This window comes from Eremomyces bilateralis (assembly GCF_010015585.1).
Source record: "Eremomyces bilateralis CBS 781.70 unplaced genomic scaffold P152scaffold_34, whole genome shotgun sequence".
Lineage (NCBI taxonomy): Eukaryota > Fungi > Ascomycota > Dothideomycetes > Eremomycetales > Eremomycetaceae > Eremomyces > Eremomyces bilateralis.
In genome coordinates, this window is record NW_022985100.1 from 153,244 (window position 1) to 177,089 (window position 23,846).

The following is a 23,846-nucleotide window of genomic DNA, read 5'->3' on the forward strand; positions in this document are numbered from 1 at the left end:
TGCAAGAAGCAGGCCTCAAAGTAGCTTAGGTGAGTGCTGACTCGATCCATTGCGAGCAGAGTTCATTTCCACAACTTAAGCCGAACCAAATTTGAGTAGGAAATGGTCAAGTAACTATCACTTTGCTATTACTCGCTAGGCAGGCTAGTTTGGCCACCCAAAGAATGTCCATATTAAGATTTCGAAACTGACATCGAATTCAAAGCTGCTGTTGAACCCAGGGAGAGATCACATGTCGTCATGTGATAGCCTATACTTAGGTAGAGCTATCCTGGCAGCCTGGCTACTGCAAGCAGCCGGTTTTGCGGAGGCTAGCGTCGATTAGCGTCGACTTAGATGGAAGCGGAGGGCAAGGGTCTCAATGTGGGGCACATCGTGAGATTGATATTGGGAAGATGTCCAGTTGCTGATGGATCATGGATTGCAAATGTTACCCAATGTGCCTGGTTTTAACCATGTGTAGAAGGTTAGCAATAAGGCCAAGGTGTAAGCTACGTATAGAATGCCCTTTGTGGCTCTTGGTTGAGGAGGAGGCCGGAGAAGACCATCTATACGATTTAGACCCCTTTTACAATAGCGATGACAAACGATACTGGGCGTCATAAAAGTGTTCTCTGGACAATATCAATGTGACGATGATTGTAATCGAGTGGTATCTATGTCCTGTAGTAATACCGGGCCGGTTTATGTCTTGTGACTGCACGTTTCTACCTGAGGCTTTGTTGACCAGAAAGGGAAAGGAACATGTCCACTTGCACCTGCAGGTCCCAGCTCGCGAATCTCTCGATATTTTATTGTTGACTTCTTTCTCTCACTCTTCCTTTTCCTTCTTCTTCTTTTCTCCACCCCCACAACTTTCTTTTCTTTCCGCATCGCTCCTTTCATTCCTTCCTAAACACACCATCGTTCATTCCATGCTCTTTATTACTTGAATTGGGTCTTCAAGAAAGTACTGAAAGCCTCAGACGGGAGGCGTCAACTTACCGTCACCATGCCTGGGCGATTTGACAATTCACTCATGGCATCTAAATGGGCGCCAAAGCCGGACGAACTGCCGCAGCAGCAGACAAGTCAGTAAATCATCAAACGATCCCACCTCAGTGTCTAATTGTGTCGAATAGACAAGCCGACTGATCATCAAGTTGCCGTATCGTCGGCCACCCCCGCGCCCCAAGACTCTAGGTACGTGGGAGAATCTTCTCAGTCGTCGGCAAGCACTTCATCAAAAGCCCTCGAGCCAAAGCCAGTGATGGAGACCCTCAAGCGTGGTACGGAAAAGGCCAATGGTAAATCATCAATCCTCATCCTCTGTATCACTTCTGAATCCTGATTTTGGATCAACACTGCATTTTTGTACAGCGCACTAATAATTTGTTAGCTTCAGTTGCCAACATCAAGACTAGGAGTGCAAAGGCTCAGACTCCTCTCGCTCCTCTACTCCGATATTTCACTCAACCTCAAGCTCAAACTATCCCTCAGAGCGAGAAGGTCAACGCCACTGTCCCTCAAAGCGAGAAAGCCAACAGAACTGTTCCAACTGGTGTTGCAACCCACACGGCTGGGCGGCAGAGTGGGTTTGAGTCTGCGTTACAGAGTGCAATCCAAACCGTTGTGCAGTCAATGATGGGCCCGGAATTTTGGCAACCTATGCAGACTACATTTGGCGCCACTCAATCGGCATTGAATCAGTCTCCATCGCGCGGTCATGGTCGAGGACGAGGAAATCCCTCTCTTCGCGGCCACTCCCAACCTCCAACGTGGAGAAGGACAGGCCGCAGGGCTCGTGGACATAAGCGTGCCGGCTCGCTTCCGAACCTTGGTAGAGGGCCGGGACCAAGACCCTCATCCACTGCGACTCCACGGCACTTCAACGTTCAGCAGCTCCAAGCCGCTCCCAACGGTCACACCGCGCGGCCCCAATCGTTTTCACCGTCGCAAGAATCTGTTGCGGCCGCAGGGTCTCCGGGACATAAGAGAAAGAAGTCTAGAAATGCTAACATTTCCAGTGACCGTCCGATGCCTCAAGCAGCCGGTCCTAGTGCTCCGCTGTCTCAAGTTGCTGTCCCCAATATCATCAAGGAGGAGCCTGCCGCCTCGAGGGCCCCCGAACAGACCCCACAGCCGACTAAAACTCAAGGCACTGTGGAAAAGGCCACAAAGAAGGAGCCTGTTGCTCGCAATGTCCGCGAACAAACCCCAAAGTCGGCTGAAGCTCCAGGCACTGTGGAAATGATCGCTCCTCCCAGCACCGATAGCAACGGCAAGCTATCATTGATAGAGAAGATGGGTATAGCAAGAGCTACACTTGCTAATGCCACTTATTCGACGCCACCACCACGCGAGCCTACTCAGACTCGCCAAGATCGAATCGGGTCTCATCCAGTGCCGACCGGTCCTCGTCATGCAGGTTTCTCATCCCCTGGAGTCAGTCGTGGATCATCTGGACCGTTCCATCAGACTCGACAACAGATGCTTCCGGGCGGGCGAGGCTATGGCCGCAGTGAGGGACCGGATGGATTTGCAGAGCAAAACAACTACATGCATTCTCATCCAACCACCCATAGTTTCCACGGTGGAGGGCCAGGAAGATTTCCGCTCTCAATGCGCCAAATTGCCCCCCGAGTCACGAACTCTTTCCCATCTCAGCGCCTGGTTCCTAAGGAACTGCAACAACTTACTTCTAAGGAGATTCAGGAGTTCCGGGGCAAGTGGCAGAACTTCAAGGATGAAGATAATGAGGCATTTGTGAAGGAACTGCACCAGCAAGCACTGACTGAGTTCCATGCCAACAAGAATAAGTCCGCTGAAGAGGGCCAAGCCGCTCCTGCTACATGGCCTGCGAAGGTAAAGTTGCTAGATGGAACTTCTACCAAGGCGAAGGAAATCAAGCTCCCCCCACCCAAGGGTGCCTCTTGGGCTAGGCGACCCGTGTTGAAGCTTGCTGGCTCTGCGACTGGGACAGAACCAAAGAAGGAAGGTGAGACGTCAGAAACTGAAGAGACTTCGAAGACTACTACCAAAGGGAAAGACAAGGTTGTTGATGAAGGCAAGGACACTGAGACAACTGCAGCAAATTATTCCAAAGGCAAGGGCAAAGTTGTCGAGGAAACGAAGAGCACTGAGACGATCGCACCAAAATCTTCAAAAGGCAAAGAGAGGGTCATCGAGACTGAACAGATGATGACAGATGAGGCCCAGTCCACCGGACCAGGCCGTAAAACTCGCCGTATGTCGTCCAGCCAGAGCACCGGCTTCCTCGCTGCGGACAATAAAATGACCCAAGCCCTCTTTGCTCTCCCAATCGCCGAACGCGTCGAGAGTAGCGTGGCTATCGTCCGGAGCGCTCGCGAAGCAGGAGCGACCGCACAATCTAAGTCGATTGCGGCTGCGCAATCGCTCCAAATGGCCCAGATCGCCGTGCTTCAGCATCAAGATAGACTCGAAGCCGCCGATTCGGCACTTGCAAAGGCCATGTCGATTTTGGCCGAAGTCGAGCAGCAGCATGACATGATTGTCAATCAAGCCAAGATCTCAGGGGCCGGAATTCTAGCCCTTGAGGAGATATCGACACCGGACGAGCAGTTGGGGACGACTTGGAAGTTGCCTAGTGATAATCAGCGAGGACCGGGGCCTGCGAAAGTTGCGAGTCAGTGAGTCAGTCTGTCCGCTGGGGAGTTCGAACTGACCAACATTTTAGAGAAACAATACATCGACCCCATGGAGGGATCCTCTCGATCTGCCCCACCGCGCAAAGACCCTGAATCTCCCGCGAAAGCCGGCCCGAGCAATACCACCAGCGTATACGCCACCCGCTACGGTCCTCATTATCATTACCGGGAGAACCGTGCTGGCAAGGCAGTTCAGAGGAAGAAAACTGCTGCTCATCTCCACGCTGGTGAAGCAGAGAGCAGTGATAATGTTTCGGGGGGTCCTGGCAATTCTGGTGAGGGTGTGCCTCTTCAGCGAAGCACTGCAAAGAAGGACATTGTCGTTGAGTCGGTCGCCATAACTCAGTCCAATTCTGAGAAGAAGGTCCCAGAGTCGAAGAAGCCAGCGGCTCATGGTGGGTCGAGCCCCGCGGCTCCCCCCAATGTTTCCACTCCCTCTTGTCCTGCGATGGTTGCTGTTGCAGGTAATTCTCGTACTCATCCAGCCCAAGCAGCAAGCACCAAGCCTGTGCAAACGGTTGCAGTTCAGAAACAAAATGAACTCTCCATGCCCGCTGGAAAGGTCAAGGACCGAGGCAAAGTTCCGGAGAAGTCGAAGATGGCAACGAACGAGAAGAAGCCTACGATGGAGGGCACGACCGAGCGTCCGAGCACCAAGTCCCCCGTCACTGCCCCGATTTTCAGGCATGGCGGAGTTCCTCTGCCAAAGACAGCGGCCACGGATGGCCCGTCTCATGTTGTTGATCCGATGTCCAACCCTAGCAAAACCGAGTGGATGGAGAAGCTGCACCAACCTAACAACCCGAAGGCCATGAAGGCCATGAAGGTTTTGGCTGCACTGGTTCAAAATTCCGCACGTGGCGAGGATAATAATAACGTTCGTCGGGTCATCCTCCACAACCTGCCTCCCGGCACCACGTTGAAGAAGCTGGGGATGTTGATCTGGGGTGGCGTCGTCCAGCGCATCGACTACACTCCTGGAGCGCCTTCTGCGTCTGTCCTATTTGTGAATGCCACTGGCAGTGATCAGTACATGGCCACTACGCGGACTGGCATAAAGCTTATGTTTGGTGGGCAGGAGCTTCTCATTGTCATCGAGAGGGCCAAGGAACGTGAGGCACGCAGCAAGCAGGTGCTTGGCTGGGATATCGACGGATTTACTCGCTGCATTAAGGTTGAACACATTCCTCTCGACTTCGATGACAAGGCGTTGGTCTCGCGAGCAGCGAGTGAGGGTCGACTGTTGGAGGGGATGCAGGCGCGAATGTCTGATGATGGAAAGGTGAGTTCTCACCACAATGTTTTTCTGATCATATCGTCGATGGTCGGTTGCTAACATCTGCATAGTCCCGTGAGGCTCTCTTCCGGTTCGCGTCTATCAACGACGCCGACGCTTTCCGTCGCTTCGCCTGGAATGACCTCGACGGGCTCCTTCACTGCGAGATTAGCTTCGGTCCGGATCCCTGCGATCGTCCCACTCGCGCCACTAGGACGCCAGAGTGGTAATCACTTACTACGATTCGGATCTTCCACACACGATAACCTCCCCTCACAAAAATTCAGAGTGGTTGCTTTTCTTTGATTTCGGCTCGTCCAGGGATAGCCTCCTCATGCACACCTTTGGCAGGTACAACGCTAAACCATTATCGGGCGATCGGTTCTGGAATAGCATCGGGGATGGAAGTTCGGTGAATAGTGAAAAAGATAGAAGTACTACCAAGCTCATGCTGTGCGGTCAGGCATGGAGATTTTGATTTTTCGCTGTTTTCTGATCGGGGATGATGAAAGTTGGTAGTGAAGGACCAGAGAAATACGTACCAAGTCCATGCCCCTGCGGCAGGGGACTTTTTCGGCAGACGGCAGGTTATAAGTTTTCGGAATATCAGGGGAGCCGATGCAATTTGATATCTCCACCCGGATGTTGCGTGGTCGATGATGCAGTGTGACTTGATATGTTACATGTGGTGCCCACCCCGCCTGTCTTTCCATCTCCCTAGCGACGCGATGGTCGTGATAAGATAGCTGAACCATTACGATGATTTATGATAGTTGCGCTTTTCTTACTTTTGTATACATACCGGTGTCCATCCACCCCCATGCAGACCGCATACGATCTCCTTCCGCTACGCCTGTCCCCTAATGCTTGATCAAATCATCCTCATCCTCTCCTCCTCATTGATATCCTCGCCCCCCTCCTCCTTAAAAATCTTCCCCAACCGCTCACTCCATCCCGCCCCCCCACCCCGCCTACGCCTCTAAATCCCTCATCATCCTATCCACCGTATCCGCCGCGCCCCTGATTCTTCAACTTCTCCCGGCCCACGGCCGTGCGGCTGCCCGAATTCCAAGCCCCCCACGTACGGAGTAGGAAGACGATGACGACCCCAGTGATTCTTTCTTCCTTTGTTTTCTGGATGATTGCGTCTAGTCCAACAGCCCCTTCCCTTCGTCACAGTCCGCAACGGCCAAGTGCCAAACAATTTGGCTCCCTCGACTGTGCTTCGGAGAGCCAGTGCCACCATTTCCCTGGGATGGCATTGATAATGAAGGCAACGCCTGGGAGCAATTGGGTCATTTCAAAGGGCTCATGCAACTTGAAGATGGTGCCATACATCCCGGGAACTCGTTTGTCCTAGGCCACAAGCATGCTTCTCATGGCATGAAGATCTTCATGGTAGAGCACTAACTTTCTAGCATACTGCCGAACAATTGAAGCTAGAGCAGAATAAAAGTTGACGTACTGTACATCGATACAGGATACTTCAGTTGGCGAGTCAGATATCAAGCGGGTAGGTCCCAGTCGTTCTCAAATACTTACCGGAGCACCCAAGGGGAGCAGTTATGACATAGGGAGTCACAGGATGTTCCGTGATGGTAATCATATATATTTCCCTGAGTTCCGTCAATGATCACACATCTATGTGCATGCTTTTGGGTGCAATGAGTGTATCATAATTAAGAAGAATCCATTGTATGGTTCGTGGAGGCTTTGAACCCATTCTATACCACCCTCGTGTGCCTTGGAGAGCTCATAGTTTAATATAACTCTCTCTTACTATATTATATCCTGGGGCTTGGAGCTCATTCTGCTGAAAACAAGAGCTTCGGTTCATGTTAGGGTTTTGTAGCGTTGACGCATTGGTTGGGTGGGCTACTTGGGGGTGGCGGTGCACACCCTGGACGGAACTTGAATCTGATGGACTGATGCGGACTGACGGCACTGGGATGGGTTGGAGGTGGCCCCACAGGGCAAAACTTAAAGTTGACAACCAACTCTTAAAGTTCTATTTTTCAGTACAGATATCAGATCTACGCAGGTACTAGGTACTGATTATACAACAAACTCCATACTCTAAACTGGACTGTAATTATACCTGGAAAGGAGGCAGCAATTACAGAACCGAGAACACTCATCTACGCCAAGAACCTGAATTGACTTCAGTTCCTTCTAACGACATTCATTCCAACTCGTATAGTGCCGGCATGGTCCAGTCCCCTCTTTGCGGAATGCGAACAGTGGTGCCATTATAAAGATATATATCAATGGTAATTTCAAGGCAGCCTGTTCGTAGCCCTGACAGCAGACTTTAGGGACTGCATATCCACTGGGTTATAGCCATAGCAAGGCGATAAGCAATGGTCCTAGTTCAACGATAGTACTGAACTAACTATATACATTTGGACACGGATTTGCCCAAAGCAGTAACCAGAACAAGAGGTACTAGTTAGGCATGGACTGTGACTACTTGATAATGACATCTCGTTATTTGTCCAGTCCTTCTTTTGAGATAATCATTGCACGCGAGCGTTCTTCTACACATATGGCTCAGACAACTGAGATTCACCAAACGATCCAACCTCCACAATGAATGTTCACGACGTTACGAATCAATACGCTCAGCAGATGAGAGAGCATAAACGGACTTTGCTGAATGCTCAAAAGTAGCATGGCCAACGACCCCAAGTCCGTCTTCCGAGGAGCGCTGCCTATGCAAAATTCGCCCTTTACCTCATTCTGGGAGTCCGCAAACCCAAGGATGGGCAGGTACTGATACATTCATCCTTCATTGCCCCGGCATATCCTCCTTGTAGCACTTCTGTGGCCCAGTTGTGACCCATTGCGATTAAAGATCTCCAGCTCGAGACGCACCATCGAGGCATGTATCTCCTCCTACGATCCCTCACACCACCTCAGCGCATGACCGGGGTTCAGGTACTGATGGAAGACGAGGAAGACGATGTCATGCTACTACAGTTATACCTGCAGGAAGATGAGACTATCCGTCCGGCCATTGACGTGGTCACCGTTGGGACCATCTTGTTGGTGAAAGAGCCTTATTTCAAGGTCACAGCCAATGGTCAGTGTGGGCCCCGTGTGGATCATCTCTCAGATATCATCCATATCCAGAGGGACGATACCAGAGTTCCCTACGCATGGCGACTGCAACTCATAGACCTAAATCAGTCCGCCGAAACGTTGAAGCTTGAAGGAAATTCGGCAATGGCAGCCAAAGAATACCGGGATGTGATTACCGAGTGAGCATGGCCCATGGAGGAGATGAAGAGTTGCTAATTAGAACAGGTATACGTACGCGCTCAGGCAGACGACCACGGAGAATGAAATCGAGATAATCAAACGCAATAGATCCCTTGCGTTCCTACGAACCAAACAATTTGACGCCGCACTTGCCGACACGGGATTCCCAAACTTCGGCCCGAATCCTGCTGAGAAGGCACTGTTCCGCGCCTCCGAAGCCCTCTATTTTCTCAAACGATTCGCCGACTGTTGGGATGTGCTCGAATTGCTATGCAAACCTTTCCAGGCACCAGTCACGCGTTGCAGGCCCTTGATCATGCTCGTGCTCGAACTCTGGAGCAGCAAACGGGAGCATATGACTTCATGAGGCTTCAGGCGGAGGCTCGGAATCTTCGCCCGCCGCACTTGGATCACGCTACATACATCGTCCTGTGGAGGTTAAACAGACGGGGTCGAAGGGTCGTGGCCTGGTCACCACCAAAGCTGTGAAGGCAGGAGATTTGCTGCTGTGCGAAAAGGCGTTCAGCCACGCGCACGTCAGTGACGAAATTGGGAGCGCTGGAGGGAATGCGAAGATCTCACTGCTAATCAACACCGAGAATAACAAGGTGCTCTTGGGCGGACAGGCTGGTCTGATCACAATTATCGCGCAAAAGCTCTATAATAACCCTTCCGTTGCCTCTGCATTCAATTCTCTGTATCATGGGTCTTATAAGGGAGTGAGCGCATCTGCAGTCGATGGAGAGCCGATAGTAGATACGTAAGTAATTCTCGCACATTATTATGAAGAACATTACTGACCATAGTGCAGGTTCCTTATCGAGAGAATCGTGGCCTTGAAAATGCCTTTGGCAGTCCAGTGTCCAGTCTGCTCTCCCATCGTAAGATGCTGACTGGAAAACCGAAAGCAGACAAGACTCACCACTCTTGTGGCATTTGGATCATGGCGTCTTATATCAACCACAACTGTATCTCCACGGCCCGTCGCACCTTCATTGGCGATATGATGATCGTACGAGCCGCATGTGACATGGAACCTGGAACTGAGGTCACTTTCTGGTACCGGTCCCCTGAATACAAGCTCACGAATGGCTCAGGAGACAAATTCAAGCATTGGGGATTCGTTTGCGACTGCGCCATCTGCAAAGATGCCCGGGAAACGGGATTCGGCGCTGCTGAGGACAGGCGGAGGTTGTTGAGGAGTCTGAAGCAAATTTTCAACTTGCCCGCGCTCCACGACGCCCAGATTGTTAAAGTCGAGCGGCTGCTCAAAGCGTTCGATGATACATATACGCATCCTGCAGATCAGGTTCCTCGTCTTCCGCTCTGCGATTCCCATCTAGTTCTCGTATGGGCCCACGCTTCGCGGAGATATTGGATCAAGTGCTTGGGGTCATTTGGGAATGTGTTGACATCGCTCGGCTTTGTTGCCGTTGGCGTCGACTCTTCTACCACCAGATTTTCAATTACCAAGTGGGGGCTGGTCATTAATACTTTGGTGGAGGTATTCTTACACGCCCAGGCTGCATTTACAGGCATTGAAGCGATGGAAGACGCGAAGCGGGCGGGGGAGTACGCTAAGGCCGCCTACAAGATTATCCTCGGTGAAAACACGACTTTCTACAAGACGTATAAGACTGTCGATGAGACCTTTCGGAACCTACGAAGTAAGTTTGCATGCCGTGCTCTATATCCAAGGTACTAACCTCTTAATAAGTAGAGTGAGTCGCTGCGCAAAAGCCAGCAAGCGAATCGCGCTGTTGGTTGGAAAGGTCCACGAAGTAGAGAAGAGACTCACTACCAAATCATTTGAGGTGGAAGATCGTGCAAGAGCAGTCGATCGCTAAGTGGAGAGGATTCTAAACGGAATTCATAGGCGAAACACGCTGGCGGATGACAATGTGCTAGTGGAGGATCCAGTGCACTGGATAAGCTTGTAAGTATGATGGCGGATTGAAACTATGTATGGTAAAAAAATTGGAGAACGGCCATGACTGAATGCGAGTCTGCATCCATCATACAATGTTTTTTCGTAATATGCCTGCAAGAAATACCCTGCTCTCGGACATTCTTGTTGTTCAGGAGCAACGTTTCGGATCCAAGCGAATTCAAATGAAGTGTGTTGTAGCAACAGAACCATTCCCAGCATCTCCTTTCGTTACAAAGAACCACTCTGACAGCTTCATAGAAATAGACTAATCCGTAAAACATTACTCACACCATATTATCAAACCGAATCAACAAGTTCTCCGCAAGGAAGTCTCACAAAACCGTCTTTTCAAGTAAACCTCTATTCAACGTCCACTTGCCACAACCCCTACTAAACCCTTTCTAGAACCAGCTTCTAAACACCCGCTTCCCACTCGATTCCCATAACCTCCTATAGCTACGTTGCTTGGTCTCATATGTGTGTTCCGAGTTGAAATGGTTGCAAACACCACATGATCCTTTTCGAACTGAGGACGATCGCTAATCAAGCTAGCAACAGATTATGTCCGACGTACCTCCTAATATATCTTACCGGGTTCTGGAGCCTATAACCAAAGCGAGCTTCTAATTTCAGCTAGATTGAGGTATCGTCGTCGGATTCTACTCTGAAAACTTCGAACCATTCATGGTCCCAAATCTCGAATTTGTCTCCCTGCACCCCATCCCGCAAGGCTAGCCAACCGAAAATATTCCCGGAAACCATTTTAGATAGACGTTCCCCATAAGATAGCCAGGGAGGCGGCAGTCGCCTGGCACGGGATTTCGGTGAGTTGCGAGGGCTAGTAGATCGAAGTGGTTCGGCGGAAGTGATACAGAAATCAGTCAGAACACGCTGGTACCTCTCAGTCCACAACCAACAGCGATAGGTAAGTCTATGACCATGATCCATGTGATCTCGAACCAGAGCAGTAGTGTCTTTGATTGCGACTTCCCCGAACGGATGGAACTAGGAATTTAGGGGAAAGCTGTAGTTAATGCTCATTTTCCTCATCAGTCCAATACATGAGACGGAACTTATCTTCTCGACTGATCAATTCCGTATCGTGACTATCGCGACAAGGAGGATGAGACTGAGGATCGAGGAATGATTGAGCGGATGCCATCCAAACAGGCGATTCAAGACACACTGTAGGGAGGAATCTTGCGACCTTATAGATCATTTCAGGCAACAGGCCTACTATTGCTGCACCCAGCCATAAGCACGCAAGATTCGGTCGACGAGCAGACATGATCTGCACTATGGCAGAATATTGTTTATCCTCGGCAACGGGGATGAGAATTTCCATTGCACGACTTATCCATTCAGTTGCAAGATTGCAGGCGACACCTGGTTCCCAGAAACAACCGTAGAAGGCACTCGGGATCAATTGTGTATGACAACTCAGTGACATAAGGGAGGCAAGGTGATCGTGGGACGGAATATTTCTACCAGATGCTGTCTCCGAACTCCCTTTGGCTGCCATGGTCATTGGGCGGGGTAGAACCAAGGGGATTGCAAAATTCTTATGGTTTGGGATAGTGAGGGAGGCAGCAAGTGCAGCGATAAGCTGGTCGGAGGCATTATGCAACCGAGCGAAGTCACAAAGGTATTTGTACGCTTCCATGGACGATGGTGGACCCAGAGTCGAGTCCGGCTCCTGGCTGGTGGAGGGTTCGCACTGAATAGCAATCTATTATGTAGAGCCCAGGTGACATTCCCAGAGCGGGTAATACGCTCTCTCTCTACGCATCAAGGTGGCGTTCCATCCGGCCCCATCTGCTAGAACTGCTTGCCACCATCGACGTTCGTTCGGTTCGGCTTGGCCAATCGGGACAATAAGTTCATTGTTGGCTGTCCTAGTAGAGTCTGCGCATGATGCTCTGCAATCATTATAAATGACCTTATCTTCGTCTCCCATTTTCCGGGGCTCTATAAGGCGGGCCGAGGGAATGTAGCACCAGCCCAAGGCCAATGGACAGAGGTAGATTCCTGTGCCATGAGTGGGTGAAGCATCATCGAATCCGCTCCAGTCTAGAAACTCGTCCTAAGACTGCACGTAACCCATGAAGCCAGAGCAAGTTCGATCCGATGTTCTGGTGATTTCTTCAATTCTACGTCCAACTTGTTTTCTGACAGGAATTCCCATTCCTATTGTCCTCCCAAGTAGGTTTAGTACGGATCATTCGTGTCTTTGACGTCTTGGTAGCGTGGAATCGATGGAGTTTGGTGCAGAAGATTGAGGCTTCCACAAGACGACGGGAACTGAGTCGCCGAACTGGCTGAGTGAAGAAAGTTTCCCCATAGTTGGGGTGAATGAGATATCGTTCTCCTTGATAACCGGAGACTAGGTCGGACGAGGTCGTGGTGACTTCTGTCTTGTCGGATGGGCCGGAAATTCGCTGTGAAGGTCATGCCGAGTCGAGGATTTGGTACTGGTCGTTTGATCGCCGGGTTGGTAACTTGATGATGAGAAACTCAATCCAATGCACTGAGATTATAATGGTATGTTAATGTTCTGGAAAATTGACTTTGACTCTCTGGCTCTTTGAAGCAGCACAGGCACACACCTGTTGCTTCGTAATGCGAATACGAGTACGAGGTCATCTGGTAAACCAAGAATCTATCATGTCGGAAGTGAGTACCGTAAACTATAAAGTGAAACTAATGAAACAAAATTATCGCTACAAGAGCGGTGATAGAACGCCTTGATTTAGCAGTGTCCCAAAATTCCAACTCAGAAAGAGTCCATGTCTTGTGTAAATAGGTTCGAGGTCCAGAACACCGATAGAAGCAAGTTACCCAAAGAAAATACATTCAACCTCTTATAAGGACTAGAGTCTCAAACATTCGTTTTACAATATCCCAATAGATGGCACGTTGTTCAATGGGCTTGAGAGATATGAGATATCAAATTAGTCATTTCTGTCATTATCGTTGATCGATCGTCGTTGCCTTCATATGCCTTGTTGCTTATTAAGCCTCGTTGCCTTAATATGCCTTGTTGCCTTATGATTTTCCCAGTCCAGTCCCAGTCCCCTGTGGCCTGTGTGCCCTGTCCCCAGCACGGAGGCACCACCCTCCTCATGGTCGGTCTATCATATTTTAGGTTACATAGTAGCTACGAAACAAGCAATTCCTCGCATTATATGCGACTCTGCTCCCATTAGCCATGCGCTCTGCTTGGTCATTTCTCCGCATAACGCGAAACTTCACAAGTCGAGCAAGATGCTCACGCCCGAGCAGCCCACGAACTCCATGTCACCCTCGAGTCGCCGCCCATAGCCTTCTCTCCTCCCCTCCCACAGCTCTCCCACTCCGCCGCACCACCCCACGAATCCAATCCACTATCCACCAGCTCTCCCACTCGTTCTACACCTCCCGCCCCACCTCCTCCCGCCCCACCTACCGTCGCTTCAACGGCCGCCAAACCCGGCACGCGCCCCTCGTCGCGCTCTTCGTCCGCTGGGGCCAGCACCCGCACTTCTACCGGCACATCTTCCTCCTCGCGGGCGGTCTGGGGGTCTTCTACGTGTCGAATCTCGAGACGGTGCCGGTGACGGGGCGGCGGCGGTTTAACCTGGTGGGGCCGGAGCTGGAGGCGCGATTCGCGGAGCAGATGTATGAGGAGGTGATGGGAGAGTTTCGGGGGCATATCTTGAGTGAATGGGATCCGAGGGCGAGAATGGTGCAGAGGGTAATGGATCGACTGATTCCAATGAGTGGGTTGGAAGGGCAGAAGTGGGAGGTGAAGGTGATTGCCGCGGAGGAGCCGAATGCGTTTGTGATTCCGGGGTAAGTGGTACGGGGAGGTCCGAAGCTTGGGGAAGAAAGAGTAGGATCGTCCTTAGGGAAATTAGCGGATCCGTTCTGTTGGGGATCTCTGCTAATGCGTGAGTCGACAGAGGCAAGGTCTTCGTCTTTACAGGCCTTCTCCCCATCTGCGGGAACGATGATAGTCTCGCTGCCGTGCTCGGGCACGAGATCGCCCACAATGTCGCCCGGCACTCTGCGGAACGAATGTCCCTATTGTTCCCACTACTAGGTATCAATTTCATATTGAGCGCTATCCTGGGCTTGCCACCATTTCTAGGGAACGCCGCCATCAACCTGGGTTTTGGTCTGCCAAGGAGTAGGGCCCAGGAGGTATGTTGCAGTTTCAGTACAATCCAGACGATATGCGGACGTTGACTGGAATAGAGCGAGGCAGATTACATTGGCCTAAGTATGTCGACTCTTCTTCTCCTTCGAAGGCGCAAGATACTGACTGTTGCGTAGTGATTATGGCTCAAGCATGCTACGACCCTGCCATGGTCCCTTCACTCTGGACACGTATGAGCCAGCTCAACAAAGGTAGCCCTCCGGAGCTCCTGTCCACCCATCCGGCGAACGAGACGCGTTTCAAGAAGATTCACCAATGGCTGCCTGAAGCTCAGGATAAGCGAGCCATGTCGAATTGCTATGAGAGGTCTGATCAGAGTAAGTCACGAGCAATATGCCGTTTTGGACATTGTATTGACGATCCTATAGTCCGAGAGTTTATGAACAAGTTCCGATACCCGGTTTGGTAGGCTGTGGAGGGTATTGGTAGTTCCTGGTGTGTGAATTGAAATGTGTGATATTTGCAAGGCGTCCTGTAGGTGAAGGAGGAAACATCCCCTTGATGTTATCTAGAAATGATATGGTGGGATATAAATCCCGGTTGTGTATGCGTCCTGGACTTAGTTGGATACGATGTCCCTTCGCTGGAGCGTCGTTGCACAAACTTCAAGACACGCTTCCAAGAACAGTTTGGCTCTATCACACATTGCACACTGGCACAAAAGCTTAAAATGACGGTAAATGAAGGACGAAGACTTATCGATGTGATGTGTATAGGGCAAAGAAAGATGAATTAAGCATATCAGTCTTCTAGACGTGAGTATATATACATACGACAATGTATTGATGCTCAGTACCATAACCAAAAGAGTATCCCAAAGATTCATAACAATTCAGTCATCTCAACATAGAATTTTGCACCAACTCCAAGACGGGGGGAAATGTGTGTCGATCCCTTTCGATTCGTAATACTCGGAACAAAACTGCGGTTCGGCTCAAGCACTGGATTAAGACCTGCGTTAGATATCAGATCCAAGCACGGCTAGAGTAACGGGGGACACCCAAAGAACAGTCGCCGGAAATGAGAGGAGGGGGACTTACAGCAAACTCAACGTCAAATCACCCCGAATGCTCGCCTTCAACTCAATCTCGATATCCAAATTCACATCCAACCGCAACTTTAACCCATCCGCATCCTCTAATCCGCCCCCCTTCCCTTTCTGCTCCTCCTGCGTCGCTTGATTCGGATCCGTCCCCCGCATCGGGATCTCCCCCCGCATCGCGCGCGCCTTGGACACCGGCCCGTCCATCGACGTGCTCGCGGGCCCGATCCGCTCAAAGTCCTGCATCTGGTTTAGCTCGCCGCTGGCGTCGGCCTCCTCGAGGGCGTCGAGGGGCGTAGTCTTCATGTAGCGGCCGTCGTCGATGGCTTTCTGGAGGCGTTGGCGGCGGGCGCGCCGCGACGCGGAGCGGGAGCGCGCGGACTGCTGGCCGGATTCGCGGCGTTCTTGGGCGAGGGCATTTTCGGCTTTTTGCTGCTGCATCGTGGTGCGCTCGGAGGGCTTGTTGGGGTCGCGCTGGTCGACTTGTTGTTCTTGTTGTACTTCGGCCATTGTGGGTGGTGGAGGGAGGGGCGAGGTTAGATTGGTCGTTCTTTAGGGAAGAAGTGACGAGGAGTCTAGAAGATGGCTTCTCGAGTATGGAGGGATGTAGGATGTGGATAACAGAGATAGATTGTTCGATATAAGATGGAGATGTGTTGGAAGTATGATGAGGCGAGATGAGACAATAGGAGTTGAGGAAAGTATGTAAACCGAAAAGACTCAATGGATTGAAGGAGATGTAGTCAAAGACAAAGAATAGCAGTAAGAAGATTCCAGTTACGTCGATACTCACTCCTAACCCACCTTTCCCCGGCCTACGCCTACAATACCCAGACTCCCACACGTCAGAGCCCTTTTCGCCCTCTCCTCCCATGTCCTCGCCCATCCAGGATCCCCCCGCCGCCCCCTCCCTAGCATCATCCGCCCGCCTCGATCGACCCCACTGTTCGGCGTCGGCGATCCATCATCCACGCCCATCACGTCACCGGCTCTAGCATGCCTGAAATCTTGATTTTCCGAACCATGCGATTTAGCGGACCGCGATGGGGGGGATCTAGGATGGGTGGGGAAGGACGGGCTTTGGTGGGGATGTGGCGTCGGGAGTCGGCCGAGGAGGGCATGGGCTGTCGGTTGACGTCAATGGCGAGGTGGGGGCAGGGGGGAGGGCTGCTAGTCCCAACCGTTGATGGAATCATAGATGCATGTGATCGGGGTGAGAGCTGAAGATTTCTCTGTTGGAAGAATATTTAACTAAGGAAATTAGAACTTAAGAAGAGTCTCACTGTCCCCACTATAGTCTCTACCGGTGGTTGGGGAGGCGTTTGAGTCCACAGGGTTTCGAAGGCGAGACAGGGCCCTTCATTCGGTCCCAGGCGGGAGTCGAGTCTGATACAACCGCACTACCACTCGGAGGAATGGTACCTCAATGTAGGTACACTGGTACGGTACATTGCCGTATAGATTTTTCATGATACCGCTGTTCTTTCCGGTATCTCGCCTTCATCGTATTCGCAATAACAAATTCCCGTGTGCCGTGTCTCGTGTTTTAGTTCCAAGTCTGGAGTACTCTCCGATATTGAATAGTACGGCACCTTCCAGCCAACCCATGCGAGCGTCGTGTCTCCTTGGAGATGGTCTCGGGGTCTCTAGGATGTTATGACGTATATCGTCTTACATAGGCCTAGGGGAAGAAATATGGTCTGGCGAGGATGTGAAGTGGGATACACTCATGCGGATGGGGAACACGGTGTGTAACTTTCGGTGTGATTTCTCTAAGCAGCACTACCATCAAAGTGATATATGTCAGACAGTTGGATGTGGCCATGTTGAGACTACTAAACAATAATCAAGATATTATCAAACTGGATTCAAAATGCAACTATGTAATACATGTAAGGGAATGACCTGAAACGCCTTCATTCAACATAGCGAGTTAGAGATCGTAGGAAATTGAATCGCAACGCATCGCATTTCGTTCGACCGAAGAATATGTCTTCGGTCTCGGTCTAATCGGCGTCGTACGCAAAGAAAAAGGCACTGTAGCGTGCTCAAGACCTGTTTAATTCCTTTAGTCAAGTCAGCTCCAAGACTGTGACAAGGTAAACTCAAAAAAGGAAACCAGAGACAAAGGAAACTTACAACAACCCCAGCGTCAAATCGCCATGAATCTTCGCCTTCAACTGTATCTCGATGTCCAAATTCAACTCCAATCGCAGCCGCAACTGCTCATCCTTCCCGTCCCCCCCATCATCCTGCTTCTCCCCTCCCCCCACCAACCCCCCTGCCGCCTGCCCTACCCCCCCAACCGTATCGTTCACCGTACCCCCCACCTTATCTACCGCCCCTCCCGCCGTATTCTTCACCAGATCCCCCGTCTGCCCAACCATCTCTCCACCAGGCAACTCCTCCCCAATGCCCCCCAGCGTGCCACCACCTTGCGGTCGCTGACGCTGGCGCTGACGGTTCCGTCGTCCTCCCGCCGCAGACACGTCGCTCCGCGGAATGCTCTCCGTATCGCTAACGCTAACCCCGCGCCGTCCGCGCCCGCGCGACTGCCGTCGCCGACTCGCTGCCTTCTGCGGCAGCGGCTGGGGTTCGGGCTCGGGGTCCTCGACCTCTTCGACCTGGGGCCCGCCGTTGGCCTCGGCACCGGCAGAAGCTTGGGGTTCAGCGTCCGAGGGTGCGTCGTCGGCGTCGTCGCTGTCGGGGTCCGGAGTGGGTTGTTGAGTGGCTTGTTTCTTTTGGTTAAGTTTCTTGGGGGCCTTGCGGGTGGATTCGCTGGTTTTGGATTGTTGGGAGGAGGCGCCGAGGCCGGCGCCGGCGGAGGCAGAGGCGGCTCCTTCGCCGTTGGCATTGAGGTTGGAGGAGGATTCTTCGGTTTGTTTGGAAGACATGGTGGTGGCTGGGTAGATATGTGTCTATGAGAGGGAGATAGTGGTTGAAAAAGGGCAGGTATAGCTTAGATGAATAATTTTGTATGATTGTAAAAGACGTAGTAGGAATGAACTTTTCGTGACTGATGGATGGAGAGAGAGGGAGTCAAGAGAAAAGTGACGTCTTGACAGAACTTGTAGATTGGAAAATAAAAGGTAGGTAAGCCCGAAGAAAAGTATCCTCGACAATGATATGGCCGCGCTAAAGGCAATATGACTTCACCCCCCTCCGAGCTTGGTTCCGACGTCAGCGTCTTCAGTTCAAGCTTGACGATCCTGCAGTGGCCATCCATGTCCGCGTCCTCTTCCCCGCCACCACTTCACGTTCCATGGCGTCTCGTCGCCTGGTCTACCCAATCCCCAGTGTATGGCCGGGGTAGGTGATGAGAAGGTGGGCAGCGATCAAGGATCCTGCAGCAGATACTTCCGATGATGTCATGCGAGGATTTGGGGGGCGATGGGATTGTTCGAAGTTGGCATCGGGAATTTCTGGATCCCGCAGCAACACTAGAGCTCTAAACCAGACGAGGTGGTGGGGCATCCGAACATGCCGAACACTCTAATCTGATTTGAGTGGCGTCGAGCGGTAATTCTGTTGGAGGAGTTTTTTGGGGGGAAATCGATGGCTACGGTGCCACTATCACTGATTTCGAGGGTCTTTTAGAAGTTTAAGGGTCTAAGGACGCAAAAGGAAGGAACATCAACGTTCATCAAGACGAGAGGCTATAGGTCGCATTAAGGCCAATCTTGGACGACGAAACAATATTTGGAGAGATTGACTTTGCTCTAATCATTGATTAAAGTTTAAACGAGGGTGGCTCTCTTGTATCCTCGACGATGTGACAATTCGACAACGATTCCAAAGGGACTCGATACGGTCGACCGTCCTCCAACTTGTCGCCTCCCTCCAGAGTCGCTTTGACCATGGTAGAGAGCCATATGGGAATGGACGAAGGTCACTATAGATCCGAAGTTAAAGAACTACTGTTGACTCTTTCCCGTGCCCTATTCATGAGGGTTGTCCATACTGTATTGCTACTTGCCGAGATTCGATGGAATCGATTTACACGGATGTACATGCGCACCTGATCGCAAGTCGCCCTTCACAGCAAAGGTCCTAGAAACTGAAATATCTCATCCCAATATTCCCACCGTATGTCCTTGATTTTGGTATCCACGTCCCCCAGGCCGCTCAAAGATCATCCGAACTCCTCGTGCTCGCGCCAAGATGACTTGCATGAGGAGCTTTACATCGTGGATATGTCAAGCAAATGGATATATATCACGAACCACCCTCGTGCGCCCCCTCGATCTATAAGAAACCGCTCATGGCCCTCTCTGAAACCAGTTGAACTTCCCCCGACTCGGCCCCATCCCACCGGGTTCGACCGCGACACTTCGATCGTAAAGTTCCTGTCATCACCATTAGCGACTTGATCCTTGACGACACCGGGGATAAATCAACTCACATCCTCATCCATGGAGATCTTGGTCTCCAACACCAACATCTTGACATCCTCGTTCCGCAGCAGGTTCATATACGGCACCGCCTGCGCCCGCTGAACCTCCACGATCACGTCGCCCATGATCTCGAATTTCTTCCAATTGATCCGCCGACTCTTCAACTCGGCCACCGCATTGCCCGCGTTCCCGTTCCCGTTTCCATTCCCCTCCCCATGTTTCGGCACACCCGCTCCCCCCGCCGGCTCGACGAACGTCTTGTTCCCTTCGCTCGCCGTCACCAGATCGCGTCGATGCAGAGGCAAATACGGGATCCGCTCCCCGCTCGAGTTCTCCCACGCCAGCCGATACGCGAAATGGCTCTTCGCGGTGCCCATCAGGATCTCCAGCTTCATGAAATCTTTCGCGACGGGCGCGGGCAGCTGCTCGCGGGTGAGCGCGAGGCGATGGACGGGGGAGGAGTGGATGCCGGCGAGGACGGCGCCGAGGGAGTTGTAGTTGTTAAGCTTGCGGAGCTCACGGGCTACGCGCATCCACTTCTCGAGCATCAGGGCGCGGTGCTTGGGTTTGTCGCGGAGAAGGACGAAGTTCGAGACGACAGCAGCGAGGCGGTTGAAGTGGGTGGACATGCGGTCGACGTTTTCGAGGCCCGGGAGGTGGCCGGTGGATTTGGATTTGTCTTTAGCGGCTTTGCTCATGCTGACGTAGCGGACGAGGTCGCGGGTGCGGATGGAGGAGATGAGGGTCCAGTCCATGCGGGTGAGTTCTTTGGCGATGACGTCGTCGGTCGTGTCCATAAGGAGGCGCCAGTGGATTTTCGCGAAGGTGAAGCGCGGAAGCGGGTTGAGCGACTTGGCGGATTTTTGGGCGGATTCCACGATGGAGAGCAGGGTGACGGACGACATGCTGCCGGGAAATTGTGATGCGAGGGTGGTTTGGCTTGCGCTTTTGGCAAGGGTCGTCGTGCTAGAGTTGGTGTCTGTCGAGGTGAGAGAAATTTTGCTAGGCTTTCGGAGAACACTCTCAGTGTCCATGTTGTTGAGAAGCGTGCTCGCCTGGCTGACGAGGGTGGTATTGGATGGTGATCGATCGAGTGGAAAGGCTGGTCCGAGCTCGTGATCAGAGCAAGCCCAATTGGTATCGTCGTCTTCAGCGACATTCTCAAGGTCGGAGCCGAGGACATGCACCGCCGCCGCGTGAATCGGAACGTTGGCAACCCGAGAAAGAAAATTGGAGAAGCGGACGCGGGTGAGAGGGTGGGCAAAGTCGCCCGGGTAGTTGCTGATCCAGGCTTGGAGAAGAGTCAGGTATCGTTGTTGCGAAATGGTCCGTAGGAGGATAGGTTCGCTGACTCGCTCCACTGTCTCGAAGCGGGCTATGATTGCGTCAAGGAGCATAGAAGGGGCGGCAAATAATCGGAAGAGCGCGAGAAAGCTGTCCTTGAATTTCTCATCCACCTTGGAGAGAGGGAGTTCCAGGAATCGGTTCACGAGTTGATCAAAAGAGTACCCATTCTCATTCGATGGCTGCTCGGCCGGAATAACCTGCTTTGGCTTTGGAGGAGACGATGTTTCATTGTCTGATCCGTCTCGACTCGGGGAATCCTCGAGGTTAAGGAAAGACTTTTGCGTGGGAAGCCCAGGGAGGTTATGGTGGGAGCGTGATTTGGTCGGCAAAAACGGTTCGGTAGCCGCGGGGAGTGGTGCCATACCCGTTCTTGCTTTGTACACAGTCGCCGAGTATTCCGAGCTTGCACGATTATGCTTTGCAATGGCCGCCGCTTTCTGCGCTGGGCTTTGCGCTTGTGAAGAGCCCGTATTCGCCCGACGTCTCGCTGCGCTTAACTTGAGCTTTTCTAGAGGAGGTAAGCATTGTGGTTTGAATACGTTTGTCAAGGCCATCTCACCTCGTCGTTCACTGAGAATATCTCGGATAATAACAGACAAACATCGCTTCTGGCTGTCAGGAGAGGAAAATGCGGTTTGCACCGCTCCCACATCGCCACCGATAAAATCCTTTGCGCGCTTTTCGACGACATCCGGGTCGATCTCGCGCAGCGCTGGATGGTTATCACATTTACAGGAGACTAACAAAAAGGGGATAGACGCTTTATGCATAGCTTCTGCAAGGATGTCAGCAAGTAAGCCCCCGCAGTCATCATGGTAAGTTCATACTCAACACATCGGGGACGTCAACCAGACTTTCTTTATTCATAACATCGTATAGTATGAGCGCCCCGTGGATGGTGGGCATTTTGACATCGTCATAAGTCTCAGGCCAGCTGATTCTATCATCGTCGTCAAATTCAATATCGTCGAACTCGAGCTCGACAAGCCGAACAGTATAGACGTCGCCTTCTAACGGCATTCTTTTCGATGTTGCACTCCCGTTCGAATGATTCCGCAAGTCGAAGGCCTTCTGTATGAACATCGACTTGCCGACTCCTTCTTCTCCCATCACGGCTATATTAATGTCTTGCGCGGAGTCGGAGACCGGAAACTGCGCAGTCATTCAACCAGTCAGTATTCCTACAATGTCATTCATGTATGCACGCTGCGACTAACCTCGAAAGGAAATCTTCTCGTGGCCATCGGAGTGATGGGGCTTGCCAATGGTTCAGCAACCGAGTCGGGGCGTGGGCGTGCGTTTGGTCTCGCAGGCGATGCGGGTCCCTTTGTGTCCGGTGAACTCTTCTCTTCGCTTACGCCGTCTCTTTCTTGCTCGCGACTGTTCGACGTGGGAAAATTATATCGCTGGAAGAACGGATCTCCCGTGATTTCATCCCCCAGTTCGGCCGGGTTCCCGTCCTCCTCTTCATCCTCGTTGTCCCCATCCCCGTCGGAGTCATCATCTTCGGAATCTTGAAACTGGCTTTGGTTGTTGGAGACCAACGGCGCTGAATATGCCCGCGACTTCATTGTCGGACGCGGTACGCGCGTGGCTTCCCCGATCGTAGGCCCGGTGTAACCGACGACGGCGCCTTGAGCGGTGGACTGACGTCGAACATCCTGTAGGTATGGCTGAGCGCTTTTCGTCTTGTCGCGTTGATGTGATAGCTGGGTTGCAATGCTGCTGCTGCGGCAAGGTCGTGGAGATGCAGTAGCGGAGGCGGAAATCCCGGCCGAGGTCGAAGGTGTGGTACGGTCGCTGGTCGACGATGGCATGGTATTGGTGGAAAGGGGGATCTGGCGTTTATACCGGTATGACGAGAGAGTGGAGCATACAGGCTCACTGTGTCACATCAAGTGTCGAGGTTGTTCGCTGGAGAGGATTCGTGCCGGAAATAGAGACGCAATGCACAACGGCAACCAAGCTGCGGGAGGGCATTGGTGGGGACATGTGCAAATGCCAAAGAACGACCTGTCATGCAACACAAGGACATATGCGGTGATAGGAAGATGTAAGATATTTTGATCAATTGGGGAGAAGTTCAGATAGTTGGGCTTGAGTTGACGTCTGGCAACGCCAAGCGGGTGAAGGAGCGATCCAGGGGTTCTTTCCTCATCCAAGATCCCTGCAGCCACCACGCGACTTCCCCATTCATCCAGAGCTTTTCTCAACCACCTTAGACCCTGGCTGTTGCTACTGTTAATATCTCGCATTGATGTATCTCGTATTATATCCGACTCTTGCCATCTATCTTCTCTGGCACCACCTGTGACCGATGACATTCGCAGTCAGAGCATGTGAGTGCATGTCCAGCTTAATATCGAGGTAGGATGCTCAGTATCGCCGCCTGATATCTCATCTCTTCTTGTCCCTAGAACGACTGATTGTCGTCGAGTAAGACTGTCATCCTTCAACCTTTAGCATATTGGTATGCGTTAGTGGAAATATCCATGGAGAATAAGTGGGTAAATCCAAGAGCTTGGTCCTTGTCTCGCCGTAAAAAGTGTCATGTTTCATAGGGAACGATCCGCGTCTCCCGTTCCTCCTAGACTCTGAAAATGGAAAGACGGTGTAGCGAAATTGGGATCTAGAGTTACTTGGGAACCATTCATATATGTTTTGTTTATGGTTTGTATTTCAATTTGGATCAGCGCCAATCTTTTGAAGTCGAGTCCTGATTGTGTTGGT

At 51.7% G+C, this 23,846-nt stretch overlaps 6 protein-coding genes across 6 annotated transcripts; 4 read left to right on the top strand and 2 right to left on the bottom strand.

Moving 5' to 3' along the window:
* Nucleotides 1–991: 991 nt before the first annotated feature.
* On the top strand, nucleotides 992–5,585 carry P152DRAFT_485375 (uncharacterized protein; the record flags this gene model as incomplete). The annotated part of the gene is made up of 5 exons (XM_033682045.1): nucleotides 992–1,070; nucleotides 1,122–1,286; nucleotides 1,379–3,646; nucleotides 3,698–4,950; nucleotides 5,016–5,585. 5 exons carry the CDS (start codon nucleotides 992–994, stop codon nucleotides 5,172–5,174), a joined length of 3,924 nt encoding a protein of 1,307 aa, XP_033530203.1. The 3' UTR covers nucleotides 5,175–5,585.
* A 1,948-nt stretch (nucleotides 5,586–7,533) lies between these two features.
* P152DRAFT_468937 (uncharacterized protein) lies at nucleotides 7,534–10,052 on the top strand (the record flags this gene model as incomplete). Its single annotated transcript, XM_033680856.1, has 7 exons — nucleotides 7,534–7,610; nucleotides 7,647–7,713; nucleotides 7,807–8,204; nucleotides 8,251–8,497; nucleotides 8,574–8,957; nucleotides 9,017–9,872; nucleotides 9,928–10,052. The coding sequence occupies 7 exons, from the start codon at nucleotides 7,534–7,536 to the stop codon at nucleotides 10,050–10,052; spliced, it is 2,154 nt and encodes a 717-aa protein (XP_033530204.1).
* A 3,227-nt stretch (nucleotides 10,053–13,279) lies between these two features.
* Nucleotides 13,280–15,075, top strand: P152DRAFT_443650 (uncharacterized protein). The gene is made up of 5 exons (XM_033677780.1): nucleotides 13,280–13,966; nucleotides 14,077–14,317; nucleotides 14,372–14,396; nucleotides 14,450–14,650; nucleotides 14,702–15,075. The coding sequence occupies exons 1-5, from the start codon at nucleotides 13,344–13,346 to the stop codon at nucleotides 14,740–14,742; spliced, it is 1,131 nt and encodes a 376-aa protein (XP_033530205.1). The 5' UTR covers nucleotides 13,280–13,343; the 3' UTR covers nucleotides 14,743–15,075.
* A 59-nt stretch (nucleotides 15,076–15,134) lies between these two features.
* Nucleotides 15,135–16,272, bottom strand: P152DRAFT_462434 (uncharacterized protein). Its single transcript, XM_033680348.1, has 2 exons — nucleotides 15,374–16,272; nucleotides 15,135–15,286 (listed from the first exon to the last, which is right to left on the bottom strand). The coding sequence occupies exons 1-2, from the start codon at nucleotides 15,883–15,885 to the stop codon at nucleotides 15,280–15,282; spliced, it is 519 nt and encodes a 172-aa protein (XP_033530206.1). The 5' UTR covers nucleotides 15,886–16,272; the 3' UTR covers nucleotides 15,135–15,279.
* Nucleotides 16,273–17,273: 1,001 nt separating this feature from the next.
* On the top strand, nucleotides 17,274–18,463 carry P152DRAFT_497661 (uncharacterized protein). The gene has a single exon (XM_033682271.1). The coding sequence runs from the start codon at nucleotides 17,538–17,540 to the stop codon at nucleotides 18,297–18,299; it is 762 nt and encodes a 253-aa protein (XP_033530207.1). The 5' UTR covers nucleotides 17,274–17,537; the 3' UTR covers nucleotides 18,300–18,463.
* Nucleotides 18,464–19,294: 831 nt separating this feature from the next.
* Nucleotides 19,295–23,198, bottom strand: P152DRAFT_443657 (ras GEF). The gene is made up of 5 exons (XM_033677781.1): nucleotides 22,334–23,198; nucleotides 21,944–22,268; nucleotides 21,676–21,891; nucleotides 19,778–21,624; nucleotides 19,295–19,721 (listed from the first exon to the last, which is right to left on the bottom strand). The coding sequence occupies exons 1-5, from the start codon at nucleotides 22,931–22,933 to the stop codon at nucleotides 19,635–19,637; spliced, it is 3,075 nt and encodes a 1,024-aa protein (XP_033530208.1). The 5' UTR covers nucleotides 22,934–23,198; the 3' UTR covers nucleotides 19,295–19,634.
* Nucleotides 23,199–23,846: the final 648 nt, after the last annotated feature.

Bases quoted from the DNA above. Each gene is read 5' to 3' on its own strand.
- P152DRAFT_443650 (XM_033677780.1), top strand. From the start codon at position 13,344: ATGCGCTCTGCTTGGTCATTTCTCCGCATAACGCGAAACTTCACAAGT. The intron at 14,318-14,371 runs GTATGTTGCAGT...TGACTGGAATAG, and splicing joins CAAGGAGTAGGGCCCAGGAG to AGCGAGGCAGATTACATTGG. The intron at 14,651-14,701 runs GTAAGTCACGAG...ACGATCCTATAG, and splicing joins CTATGAGAGGTCTGATCAGA to TCCGAGAGTTTATGAACAAG.
- P152DRAFT_462434 (XM_033680348.1), bottom strand. From the start codon at position 15,885: ATGGCCGAAGTACAACAAGAACAACAAGTCGACCAGCGCGACCCCAAC.
- P152DRAFT_497661 (XM_033682271.1), top strand. From the start codon at position 17,538: ATGAATCTTCGCCTTCAACTGTATCTCGATGTCCAAATTCAACTCCAA.
- P152DRAFT_443657 (XM_033677781.1), bottom strand. From the start codon at position 22,933: ATGCCATCGTCGACCAGCGACCGTACCACACCTTCGACCTCGGCCGGG. The intron at 22,269-22,333 runs GTTAGTCGCAGC...ATGACTGCGCAG, and splicing joins CGAGAAGATTTCCTTTCGAG to TTTCCGGTCTCCGACTCCGC. The intron at 19,722-19,777 runs GTGAGTTGATTT...TGGTGATGACAG, and splicing joins AGATCTCCATGGATGAGGAT to GAACTTTACGATCGAAGTGT.